This window comes from Dreissena polymorpha, chromosome 7, assembly GCF_020536995.1.
Source record: "Dreissena polymorpha isolate Duluth1 chromosome 7, UMN_Dpol_1.0, whole genome shotgun sequence".
Taxonomy (NCBI): Eukaryota; Metazoa; Mollusca; class Bivalvia; order Myida; family Dreissenidae; genus Dreissena; species Dreissena polymorpha.
This window is the reverse complement of record NC_068361.1, coordinates 33,746,619-33,760,498: the sequence shown is the minus strand read 5'-3', so window position 1 is coordinate 33,760,498 and position 13,880 is coordinate 33,746,619. Positions and strand designations below refer to the sequence as shown.

Here is a 13,880-nt window from a genome sequence, read left to right as displayed (position 1 = left end):
AAGCACTGTGACAACACTTTACTCACATGCATAAAGCACTGTGACGACACTTTACTCACATGCATAAAGCACTGTGACAACACTTTACTCACATGCATAAAGCACTGTGACGACACTTTACTCACATGCATAAAGCACTGTGACAACACTTCACTCACATGCATAAAGCACTGTGACGACACTTTACTCACATGCATAAAGCACTGTGACAACACTTTACTCACATGCATAAAGCACTGTGACGACACTTTACTCACATGCATAAAGCACTGTGACGACACTTTACTCACATGCATAAAGCACTGTGACGACACTTTACTCACATGCATAAAGCACTGTGACGACACTTTACTCACATGCATAAAGCACTGTGACGACACTTTACTCACATGCATAAAGCACTGTGACAACACTTTACTCACATGCATAAAGCACTGTGACGACACTTTACTCACATGCATAAAGCACTGTGACAACACTTTACTCACATGCATAAAGCACTGTGACGACACTTTACTCACATGCATAGAGCACAGTGACAACATTTTACTCACATGCATAAAGCACTGTGACGACACTTTACTCACATGCATAAAGCACTGTGACGACACTTTACTCACATGCATAAAGCACTGTGATGACACTTTACTCACATGCATAAAGCACTGTGACGACACTTTACTCACATGCATAAAGCACTGTGACGACACTTTACTCACATGCATAGAGCACAGTGACAACATTTTACTCACATGCATAAAGCACTGTGACGACACTTTACTCACATGCATAAAGCACTGTGATGACACTTTACTCACATGCATAAAGCACTGTGACGACACTTTACTCACATGCATAAAGCACTGTGACGACACTTTACTCACATGCATAAAGCACTGTGACGACACTTTACTCGCATGCATAAAGCACTGTGACGACACTTTACTCACATGCATAAAGCACTGTGACAACACTTTACTCACATGCATAAAGCACTGTGACAACACTTTACTCACATGCATAAAGCACTGTGACGACACTTTACTCACATGCATAAAGCACTGTGACAACACTTTACTCACATGCATAAAGCACTGTGACATCACTTCACTCACATGCATAAAGCACAGTGACAACACTTTACTCACATGCATAAAGCACAGTGACGACACTTTACTCACATGCATAAAGCACTGTGACGACACTTTACTCACATGCATAAAGCACAGTGACAACACTTTACTCACATGCATAAAGCACTGTGACGACACTTTACTCACATGCATAAAGCACAGTGACAACACTTTACTCACATGCATAAAGCACAGTGACAACACTTTACTCACATGCATAAAGCACAGTATTTCCTGAACAAGGCTCATATAGTTAGTCATATTATTATTCTATGTTTGTTAATCTGCATGACAGCTACACCAACACCGTGAGAACATCCACAGTATGAAGCAGTCCCAAGCCTTGCTGAACAAACGAATGGACGAGATACACTCAAAACTCCTACGTAAGTTGTCAATTGTCGCTTTAGTTAAATAATACTCCATATTTAAGGTTGCATTTTATCCCCTTGTTAGTCTGCAACATTAAGATAACACCATGTACGATAAATGAGCTGTAACTGCATGTTTCATTCTAAAAAGGCTAATTTTGATTATGTGATTTTGTTTCCTTTCACCCCCCCCCCCCCCTCCTGGTATACCAGTATTAAGTGGATATGTGGAAATATTTAAGCCAGCTACTAACTATTGCTGTACATAAATCAGAAAGAGGGGGATGGCTGTATAAAGAATTCCAGACTCGTGTTATGTTGCCTTTATACTGTTTGCTGCTCATCAGTATCTAAGGGATGGAAATGAAGCATTTAAAACTTGAATCTAGTAAGAAGTCTTTAATGAAATTTAACTTTCTAAGGGGGCTACAAATGCATCAAAATATGTATCTAAGTGGTAAAGGGTTGATTACGGCCTCTACTAGCTGAGCTTTCTGTCCCGTTGTAATCATATTTATACATTAAGCAACCACACAAGAGGTTCATTTGATGTATTTTAGGTGACGATAGCAGGTCGATGTCAAGCCCTCGACACCATATTGAGAACCTCATAGAGTTTCCCTCACCCTGACACAAGGAGTTGAGGAGGGCTGTAAATACGGACCTGCGGCCAGTCTTATAAATGAACGTGTATATGTGACAAATAAAATTAACTATGTTGTTTATAATTAGTATGTTTTAGATTTGTAGTTATAATATTAATATTAAGGTACTACTTTTGAACAAAAATACTGGACTTGAGGAAAAAATGCATTTATATGCTGAACAATGCCAGTGTAAATTATTTTACTGTGGAAATGCTGATTAAGTGTTAAGCTTTCCTGTAAAAATTAGTATAATTTTCAGTTTAAATAACATTCTTATATACATCTGTTTCCACCAATGAAACAAATTTAATTTTTCGGGACAAAATCCCATTGCATTTGCAAAAAAATATTACAGCATAAAAAGTTTAAAAAAGAAAGTTTGAAAATATATTTAATTTGTTGTTGTTTTTTAATATCGTATTTTATTTCATTTGATGGGAAAGTGTACTCTCTTACAATAAAGTAAATGCACAAGTACTATATAATTATTAGATAAATAATATTATTATAGAATACACTTTTTAATTAATTTTAACTTTAACATGTAGCTTTATTTATTAGAAATGTTGGGAATGTATATGATTAATTACCTTTTATAAGTGAAAGTAAAGTAAAAGAAATTGTGGTGTTAATATTTTCTGTAGTGTATTCATAACAAATTTTAAACAAGAGCACCGCCTTGCAGGTGCAGACCGCTCATCTATTTTTCATTTTAAAGGTGTAGGGACCTTTCTCAATTTCAATCGCAAAGGAGAGAGGGGTGGAGTGGAGAGGGGTGTATAGTGTGGGGTGTGGTCATTTATTACATTATATTCCAAAAATGCCCAAAAAAACATTGGGGGGAGGGGGGATTCTCGGGTGGGATGGTTGGACGGTATTTCAAAAATAAAATAATAAAAATAAATATTTGTGTTTATTAACCATGTTTGAAAAAAAACAAGAAAAAAACAAGAGATGTGTTTGTCAGAAACACAATGCCGCCTATTGTGCCACTTGGACCTTGAAGGATGACCTTGACCTATAACTTCCACCACTCAAATGTGCAGGTTTATGAGAACGCCGCTTTGAAATAAAAAAAATTACCTTGAAGGATGACCTTGACCGTGAAGGATGACCTTGAACTTCCAACACTCATAATGTGCAGATTCATGATAACGCCGCTTTGAAATATATTGTTTTGACCTTGAAGGATGACCTTGACCTTGAAGAATGACCTTGACCTTGAACTTCCACCACTCAAAATGTGCAGCTTCATGAGAACGCCGCTTTGAAATTGAAAAAAATAATTGACCTTTGACCTTGAAGGATGACCTTGATCTTGAAGGATGACCTTGACCTTGAATTTCCACCACTCAAAATGTGCATCTTCATGAGAACACCGCTTTGAAATTATTTTATTTTTTTGACCTTGAAGGATGACCTTGAACTTCCACCACTCAAAATGTGCAGCTTCATGATAACGCGGCTTTGATTTGATTTTTTTTTTACCTTTGATCTTGAAGGATGACCTTGAACTTCCACCACTCAAAATGTGCAGCTTCATGATAATGCCGCTTTGGAAAAAAAAAATTGTTACCTTTGACCTTAAAGGATGACCTTGATCTTGAAGAATGACCTCGACCTTTAACTTCCACCACTCAAAATGTGCAGCTTCATGAGAACGCCGCTTTGAATTTATTTATTTTTTTACCTTGAAGGATGACCTTGACCTTGAAGGATGACCTTGAACTTCCACCACTCAAAATGTGCAGCTTCATGAGATACACATGCATGCCAAATATCAAGTTGCTATTTCCAATATTAAAAAAGTTATAGCCAATATTAAAGTTTTCGGACTGACAGACGCCATATATTTGACATTTGACCTTGAAGGATGACCTTCACCTTTCACCGCTCAAAATGTTAAGCTCCATGAGATACACATGCATGCAAAATATTAAGTTGCTATCTTCAATATTGAAAAAGTTATGGCCAATGTTAAAGTTTTTGGACGGACAGACACCATAAATTTGACATTTGACCTTAAAGGATGACCTTGACCTTTCACCACTCAAAATGTGCAGCTCCATGAGATACACATGCACGCCAAATATCAAGTTGCTATCTTCAAAAGTGAAAAAGTAATGGCCAATGTTAAAGTTTTTTTCAGACGGACGGACATACTGACGGACAGTTCAACTGCTATATGCCACCCTACCGGGGGCATACAAATTATTTTTTGGGGGTGGGGGGGGGTATAGTGTGAGGGTGTGGTGGTCATTTATTAGATGATTTTAATTAAACATAAAAGATAATACGGGGGGGCATGGGGGATGGTTTGGGTGGAGTCTATTGTGGTATGTCAAGTAAGAGTTGTTTTGTCAAAGTATCAATCGAATCTAATCATAAATAAAGAAGTTATGGCAATTTTAGCAAAATTTAATAATTTGACCTTGAGAGTCAAGGTCATTCAAAGGTCAATGTAAAATTCAACTTGCCAGGTACAGTACCCTCATGATAGCATGAAAGTATTTAAAGTTTAAAAGCAATAGCCTTGGTACTTTAGAAGTAAAGTGGATCTAAACACAAAATGTAACCATATATTCAAAGTTACTTAGTCAAAAAAGGGCCATAATTTCGTACAAATGACAACAAGAGTTATGCAACTTGTTCTTTACTGTCCCCTTATGATAGTTTGCCAGTGTTCCAAGTATGAAAGCAATAGCTATGATACTTAGGGGTAAAGTGGACCAAAACACAAAACTTAACCAAATTTTCAAGTATAAAGGGCCCATAATTCCGTCAAAATGCCAGTCAGAGTTACAGAACTTTGCCTGCACAGTCCCCTTACGATAGTTAGTAAGTGTTGCAAGTATGAAAGCAATAGCTTTGAGGCTTAAGGAATAAAATGGACCTAAACACAAAACTTAACCAAATTTTCAATTTTCTAAGTATAAAAAGGGCACATAATTTTGTCAAAATGCAAGCCAGAGTTATCTTACTTTGCCTGCCCAGTCCCCTCATGATAGTAAGTAAGTGTACAAAGTTTGAATGCAATAGCATTGATACTTTATGAGAAAAAAGGACCTAAATGCAAACTTAACCGGACGCCGACGCCAAGGTGATGACACTAGCTCAAACGGGTATTCTTGCAAATATAAGATGAATCTTTCAGGCAATAAATTCAAACATGTATCTTAAAGTACCTACTTAAAAATAAATAAGCTGTGCTCTGCAAAAACAGAGCTTAATGCATGTGCGTGTAAGTATTGTCCCAGATTAGCATGGGCAATCAGCACAGACACTACGTCTAGACTGGAGGTTCGTTTATAAGAGACTTTTTTCAAAGAAACAATTCAACATTCATTTAGTGTGGTTTTCAAAACCAGATCAAATATTATTGTAGACATTAAATGCGTCGTGACTGTTAGATACACAAATCTTAATTTTTTAAGTAGCTTTATTACTTCCAAAGAAACGATTAAGGGTATAGTTGACATCTACCTGATGCAACTGTATGAGAATATAGTCACTCAGCGAGTCAATCTGCTTGTCTCCATACAATTTTCTAATGAGACTTCCACATTTCTAAAGTGATAAAATTGCAACTTCTTTTACATCGTCCCCATTAAATGCAGATGTTCAAGATTTACCATACCCTATAACTTCCACATTCGTGAGTTATGTGCCCTTGAAATAAGCAGTAGCTTAAAATGTTATAAATTTGTTGAGCAAACTCCTTCCACATTCCCCAATGGTTAATGCAAACTTCAAATATGTCATCAGCATGAAGTGTCAAAGTGTAGGATACTTCTCATGACCAAGTTATTCACACACAAGTTTGCCCTTGACAAAGTGGTGTATGGGTTTAAGTCACATAGGTTTGTGAAAAGTTTAGGTGACATTTTCTAGTTTTAATTACTGTACAGCAAATAATATGATCCCCCCTTTGAGACAACGCTCTGGTTTAAAGGGATCTTTTCACGCTTTGGTAAATTGACAAAATTGAAAAAAGTTGTTTCAGATTCGTAAGTTTTCTTTTTAGTTATGATATTTGTGAGGAAACAGTAATACTGAACATTAACCATGCTCTAATATAGCCATTATATGCATCTTTTGACGATTTTAAAACCTAAAAATTATAAAGCGTTGCAACGCGAAACGATTGAATAATTTGGAGAGTTCTGTTTTTGTCGTTAAATTTTGTGAAACTACGAAAATTGCTTATATAATGTATAAAATACGTCATGAATGTGTACTCGGCGGAATAGCTCAGTAGGCTAAAGCATTTTTACTTCAGGACTCTGGCAGGACTCCAGGGGTCACTGGTTCGAAACCTGCTCCGGGCAATGTTCTTTTCCTTTTTTTAATTTTTTTCTTGATTTTTTACTGGAGCTTTTATGATCCAATGTTTACATTTATCAATATAAAGCATTTAATGAATAAGTTAAAAAAATGCCAAAATCTGTGAAAAGGCCCCTTTAATGGTGTAATTTAACCTGTCATCCCAGATTAGCCTGTTTAATTTGCGCAGGCTAATCACGGGCAACACCTCCCACTTTTTTGTTATTAGTTAAAAGAAGGTCTCTCTCTTCATAGTGAAAAAATCCAGTTCAGGCGGAAAGTGTTGTCCCTGATTAGCCTGCACAGGCTAAGCAATCGCGCTGCGCACAATAATAAAACACTGCACAGGCTAAGCAATCACACTGCGCACAATAATAAAACACTTTTGTCCCAGAGCAAGGCTCATTTGTAATTGTTATCCCCCGCCATAGGAGGAGGGATATTGTTTTGGGGCTGTCCGTCCAGAGCCATATCTTGAAAGTGCATTGGCGGATTTCATTGAAACTTGGTATGAATTTATATATGGATAATAGGATGATGCATGCCAAATGGCATCATACACCATCTGTTAGTAACAGAGTTATGGCCCTTTGTATCTTGAAAAAATGCTTTTTTGTGTGTCGGGAGCCATATCTTGGAAGTGCTTTGGCGGATTTCATTGAAACTTGGTATGAGTGTCCAGAAGCATATTGGAGGGGAATATCAATTCAACGAATTTGCTTGTTGTTTTGGTGCTGGCCTGGGATACATGCATTGAGAGCGAGAAGGATATGTACATGTACCAAACAAAAACAAGAAGGGTGTTTATATAATTGTCTTTATGTTTCCATTAGAATAAAAATTACTATGATTGTTCAAATCATAATATTAAAATAATTATTCTTTGTTAAATCACTAAAATGATAACTGAACTGCAGATTTAATGCTTTGATTATCATTTGAATTTTATTGGATATATACAACATTAAATTATCAACTCCTTTTCTCCTTTTGTCCCAGCTGGACAACTGCCACAAAACAACCTGAAAAAAGACAATACTGTTTGAGCATTGAATTAATAAGACATACTTATAAAAGGGACTTGTTCAAAGTCCGGAAAAATGACAATTTAAACAACAATTCTTAAAATAGATTCATAAAAGGGACTTATTCAAAATCCAGCAAAATAGCATTTAAAACAACACTTATTATAACAGATTCAAAAGAATCAATAAATTATATTTAAACAAACAAAACAGCACTCCTCTTATTGACCTCTCAAAGATCAAAGTAAAAATATTGGTTCATTTATGAATAATCATCATTAGAAATCAATAAAATAAGAAAGCTTTTGAAATGCTTTCACTGATAATTTGGGTTCTATTACTTTACATAGCATTTATAATTAGCTCATGTCACAAGCCTGAATTGTGCAATGGTAGCGAGTTGGCTTTTACATCAGAATTCACAGGTTTAAATCGTTGGAAAAGCAATATGTTTCATACATACCAAACATATTTATTGTGTACCGTAATAAATTTATTTAATTACTTTTTTTCAAAATACAGGCATGTGTTAACAAGTCCCTGTAAGAAATTATTTGAGAAACTATGTTTATTTCATTGAGTCACTCAAGAACATTTTGATGCACAGTCATAGGCCATTTACAAATATATTAATGCTTTACCTACAAATGAGCAGCTGCCAACTTACTATCAACTGTCAGATAATTTTGATATCTCAAAACTATCGGACAATGTTAATATCTCGCAAACATTAAACACCTGAACAATAAATACCACCCCAGGAAACCCGAAACCTGGTGAGCAGCGTAAAACCAATCGAGCAGTGCTGTGTATTTTCGCATGAATTTACATAGGGTAAGTAAATTGGAAAAATTAAAAAAAATCAAAGTCCAATTTGAAACAACTGTGAAATAACATTGATAACAAAGGTATTGGCCTACATGTAGAAAAAATCCTGACAAATTGTCTAAAAAAATGAGCGAAGTGTGGCTCCCTGAAGTAGAAGATCGGGCAAAATGGACCATGTTCAGGCATTTAGGGGAGAAAAACTGCTTTAATTTGCAAGCCCTTACAATAATTAAAGAATTTATACAAACTTAAACATGTCTGCCATTATGACATGTACATACTTTAAGCACCACAAATTATCTAAGTTGTGATGTGTTTATTTGCTTGATAACCGTAATAATGAAAACAAGAGCAGCGCATTATGGGTGCCATCGCTCGGCTGTGGATGCAGTTTTGAATATAAAATGAAAGATTGTCAGATTTTTTTATTTTTTTTAGAGGTCACAGTGACCTTTGACCTAGTGACCCAAAAATGGGTGTGGCATGTAGAACTCGCTTAGGTGCAGCTACATATGAAGTTTCAATGTTGTAGGTGGAAGCACTTTCATTTTAGAACCAATGTTCAAAAGGTTAACAAAATGTTAAGTTTTTAGCACGACGCGGACAACACGACAGGACGAGCTGGCTATAACAATACCTCGGATTTTCTCAGAAAACAGCCAAGCTAATAAAAACTACACCTTTCAGACCTCTTTTATGTATTAATTAATCTTATTTGTTTTATTTTGACCCTGTGTTTGGGGCATGTGTAGGCCAGATGTCTCTAAAAATAAAACGTGCTCTAAATGTCATTAAAATTTCGGTATTTAAGCTGGATTTTAACTGCATCTGTTCATAAGAAAGAGTGTACAACAACTCTCTCAGTGCTTTTTCTTTTGTTCTAAGAAATTTTAATGAAATATATTTATTTCAGCCGTATTTCAACTCTGAAAACTAACCATACTTTTCACTAGTACCAACTGTCAAAACGACTGCACATCATTGGCAGGCAGAAAGAAACAAGATGGTTGACAAAAAGCAAGTGTGAATTAAACACAACAAGATGCATGTCATAAGATTGTTCGGAACAAAACATAGACCATAATATTACGCAGGGCAACAATGGGACTGAAAAATAACTGCCAGTTTAAATCACTATGACATCAACTAAGTAAGAACCAATATCAAACTGTTGAGAGTGCCAAAAACAATTAACTACACAGACAAATATACAATAACAAAAGACATGCTGAACTTTGTCACCCACCACAGTCCATCCTACCAATGATATCAGTGCAAAATGAAATGAAATTTGTTCCATACCATTGTTAAATTAATGGTTTCAATCATGCATTCTTTCCTCTTGTAATTGTGACATGGAACTGTTTGATAACCCTATTATACAGTAGGCAGTCAGGGCCTTCGTTTTGCACTTTTTCCCGCCAAATATCGGCGGCTTCCCCCATGAAAAAAGTATACTTTTTACCCCTTTTTCAGCAAAAAATTCCCCCCTCCAAAAAAATTTTTTTTTTTTTACTTTTATACCTATGTTGCCAGTGTTGCCAGCTGGTATTGTGCTACTAACCTTCGATAATGGTAACTTGCCATAAATAAAGGACCATGTATGTGGGTAATATAGGAGAAATACTGCTGGAACAACAGAAGTTTCACCTCTTTATTATATTGACATTCACTTTATAATACATCATTACAGTATAGGCTTATATGAGTGTAAAATATACTAAATTATAAAAAAAACAAGGGACAAAATTGTCACAAAACCAGGTTTCAATTGTGAAAAAAAAATCTGATAAAGGGAGAAAACTCAAACTGAACTTTTGAAATGAACAAACAAAATTAACCCCCTTTGTAAGTTTGTTTTTAAAAAAAATATATTTTTAGTCGTGGCGACCTTGACATTGGAGATATTGACGTGATTCTTTCGTGCGACACACCGTCCCATGATGGTGAACAAATGTGCCAAATGATTTTAAAATCTCACAATGAATGACATAGTTATGGCCAGGACAAGCTCATTTATGGCCATTTTTGACCTTTGAACTAAAAGTGTGACCTTGACCTTGGAGATATCGATGTAATTATTTCGCGCGACACACCGTCCAATGATGGTGAACAAATGTGCCAAATGATTTTAAAATCTGACAATGAACGACATAGTTATGGCCCGGACAAGCTTGTTCCGCCCGCCCGCCAGCCAGCCAGCCAGCCCGCCCGCATTCGCCAATCTAATAACCAGTTTTTTCCTTCGGAAAACCTGGTTAACAATGAATGAAGTGCAAACATGTAGAGAAAAATTAAGTAAGGAGAGACTCTGAGAGCCAAAAAAATCCCCCATCAAAGGTTATCGGCGCGAAAATTCCCCCTCATGAGAGATGTGGGTGGCTTCCCCTGGCGGTAAGAGAGGGCCCTGGCAGTTCTTAGCCTATTGTCATGTGCAACCAGGGACATTTAATAGTATTCCGTGCAAATACACTTTGGAGTACACCATGAAAGTTACCGTTGGTAATGAATAAAATTTGATTACATTTCAGTCAACAGGGCTTTTTTTCCTTCTTTAACAGGGGCCTTTCACAGGCGCCTTTCCATCTGGAAAATACTTTAAAATCATGCAGTTTTCCCCATAAATCAAAGTTACATCAAGGTTTTTTTTCTTCCCCTTTTGCAAAAAATACTGCGCTATTTTTCCCCACGGCAAGAGCAAAAGGCCCCATCCCCAACCTATGAAAAAAAGCCCTGTAGTTGTTATTCATGTGCTTTAATATGCTTTTAAACATGTTCTTATGTGCTTTTCTTGCTTTAATATCTTTAATTTATAATAGGTATGCTATGCTTTGTCTTAAGTGTTAAAATATGTATAATATATGCGTTAATATTTGAACAAAGCAAAAAAACTTTATTTAATGTAGTTTTAGGTATCTTACCCTTTGTCTTATATGTATGTGTTTGTAACATGCAACATTGTATGCTCTTTATGTACATTTGCACTTAATTTGTGTTTTATCATTTATGTGCTTTAACTATGTCTTTATACTTTAAATACTTATATAATATGCTTAATATAATATGCTTAATCTTTCTTTTTAGCTCATGTACACTTGTTACGATATATACATTTGTTTGTCGGAAAATAGCTCATGAGCTAATGTTTACTGTTATTCATATCCGACGTAAAATAAAGATTCTTGTATCTTGTACCAAAAAAAATTGGCTACATTCAACTCACCTATCAAAGCCAGGCCTATCACACCCACCAGAAGTGGAATGCCCAATGCGTACGAACGATCAGGAAACAAATTTTGAATGACTACTTGATCTTCATCCACAAACGGCTGCAATAAAATACTGTATTGTCTGCAGTACCTCAAGAATGTTTTTAGATATACAACATGTGAGTGCGACATCAACCTTAAGTATGCACTAATTTTTATTGTTTAAAAAACAAATTATGATCCAGTAAGCTTAAATGCAGTTTAAACAGCTTTTACAATAGAACACATTTTTATGGTTAAAACAGTGCATAACTCTTGTTATTTCCATAGAGCAAGCCAATTTGCACGAGTATTTCCAAATGCCTGAATTGCGTTCTAATTAACTGGGCTTAATGCATGTGCCTTATGTTTTGTCCCAGATTAGACCGTGTTGTCTTCAAAAGACAATCAGGGAAGACACTTTCCGCTTTCATGGTGTTTTTTCGTTTAAAGAAAGTTGCTTCTAAACAGAAATCTAGTTTAGGTGGAAAGTGTTGTCCCTCATTAGCCTGTGCGGACAACACTTAACGCACATCCATTAAGCCCAGTTTTCCCTTAATGAGGCTCACATAATACAACTGAAGAAATAACTGACCAGTACAATGACCCAGAGCGTGTAGTAGATGAACACAACTCCAGTGGCTAACAGGAGTCCACTTCCCAAAGCTCGCTCAGATTTCATCACACCTCTTGCATTTAGAATTCTTATGACTTATAAAGATGTGTGCTGTCTCTTCTTTATCCTATACTATGACAAGGACCAGACATTTATAAATATACAAATTATATTATCATTAATGATGGGTCAACATTGTTGGCAACACTCAAATTACAAAGTTAAACCGTACACGTCTGTTTGGAAGGCAACGTATTTTATCAATTCATGTTATCTTCAATTATAATATACACATAATTTAACATTACCAAGAATCATAAATTCAACTTTAAACTTAATAACATATGTCAGATGGATCTACCTTCAACTTGCACTTCACAACGTATTGTTTACATTTAATATAATGTTGAAGTTATAACAAGGGGACAAAACTGATCTTTTAGGTTACACAACACTAATAATTCTCGCTTATCTGCTGTAATCGTTAACCTTAAGTTTAAAGTGTTTGTTAAATCGACGATATTGGACCCCGTTAAACTCACTCTTTACGTTTTCTTAGAAGAACTCACACTTTTTTCATTATAAACGAACAGCTTTTTTAATTAATTTACTCAACATTTATACATTTCAAATAAAGTGTACTGTTGAGTGTACCATTTAATTAAAATGGCGCATTTTAGTCCAAAAATTGGGGTTGTGATATGTGTAAATTAGTTACTTAAAGTAAATCAGGTCTTTAATTTTTGAACCCAGTATAATCAGGAACGCGACAAACGTCAAGGACAAAAACGTCATGTTTTTCCTTTTACATCGCCAAAAACGTGGGTAGGTTTAGGTAGGCTTTACTTTTATAAAATCTTTTTGACGATAACCGATTAAAGAAGAATATGCATCTACATTATTACAGAAATATTCAAAATCTCGCTTTAATATCATTTCCGTAATTAATTTTAGTTAATTTAATGTTAAGTTAGTAAGAAAAGGTCGGCGAAAAAAATAAGGATAGGTATGTGTAGTTGACAAAAAAACACACTTTAATTCCAGTTAAGTGACAGGCAACATACTGTAATTTGAACGTGATAAGAGCTTGCGGTTTTTTTTTTCAAATAATATCACGGAAACGATTTAATGGAAAACATGTGCCATATAGTTCCATTCTATCCCACTGGTCATGTTGAACCTCCATTACAAGGTGGTTCTTGATACAAGTGCATTACGGCAATATAAAAACAGTTAATCCGACAGTCCACTTTGTTGATTGATTGTACCGTTGGGTTAGTTTGAATCAAAGTTGGTACATGTAGGTGCATGGTGGTGGTCCATATAAGCTCTCATCATCATCATCACCATCATCATCAATACCTTGACTGGTCTGGGTGTAGGGAGAAAATGAGAAACAACGACACGGAGACCCCCCGCCGTTCAGGTCGGTTGTGGGCTGCTGGGAGTAGCTCATCCATGGGGAGGGATTTTTTATGACGGCCTCAACAGCGACCTCCTTCTAGCGTGCCCTGGAGCTCGCTCTTGTACAGAGAGTCGTGCATGGTGACGTGTCCAAACCTAGCCAATTTTTTCTGTTTGATGGACGCCAGGAGGGGATCTTGTGGGCCAACAAGTGCTACTGTCATGTTCCGTACATACTGGTTGGTCTTATGTTGTATGTGGGAGCTGCGTATCAGTCTTCGTAGA

At 36.0% G+C, this 13,880-nt stretch overlaps 2 protein-coding genes across 2 annotated transcripts in view; one reads left to right on the top strand and one right to left on the bottom strand.

Moving 5' to 3' along the window:
• LOC127837949 (uncharacterized) overlaps positions 1–2,232 on the top strand; it is a 28,768-nt gene extending 26,536 nt beyond the window's left edge. The window contains exons 8-9 of the mRNA XM_052365413.1: positions 1,429–1,519; positions 2,065–2,232. Coding sequence (XP_052221373.1) covers positions 1,429–1,519; positions 2,065–2,135 — 162 coding nt within the window. The 3' untranslated portion in view covers positions 2,136–2,232. The remainder of the gene's footprint in view (positions 1–1,428; positions 1,520–2,064) is intronic.
• Positions 2,233–7,392: 5,160 nt separating this feature from the next.
• On the bottom strand, positions 7,393–12,480 carry LOC127836958 (uncharacterized). The gene is made up of 3 exons (XM_052363630.1): positions 12,171–12,480; positions 11,551–11,656; positions 7,393–7,496 (listed from the first exon to the last, which is right to left on the bottom strand). Exons 1-3 carry the CDS (start codon positions 12,255–12,257, stop codon positions 7,447–7,449), a joined length of 243 nt encoding a protein of 80 aa, XP_052219590.1. The 5' UTR covers positions 12,258–12,480; the 3' UTR covers positions 7,393–7,446.
• Between the last annotated feature and the right edge of the window lie 1,400 nt (positions 12,481–13,880).

Bases quoted from the DNA above. Each gene is read 5' to 3' on its own strand.
- LOC127836958 (XM_052363630.1), bottom strand. From the start codon at position 12,257: ATGAAATCTGAGCGAGCTTTGGGAAGTGGACTCCTGTTAGCCACTGGA. The intron at 11,657-12,170 runs GTCAGTTATTTC...ATTTTATTGCAG, and splicing joins CGCTCTGGGTCATTGTACTG to CCGTTTGTGGATGAAGATCA. The intron at 7,497-11,550 runs GTGAGTTGAATG...GTCTTTTTTCAG, and splicing joins GATAGGCCTGGCTTTGATAG to GTTGTTTTGTGGCAGTTGTC.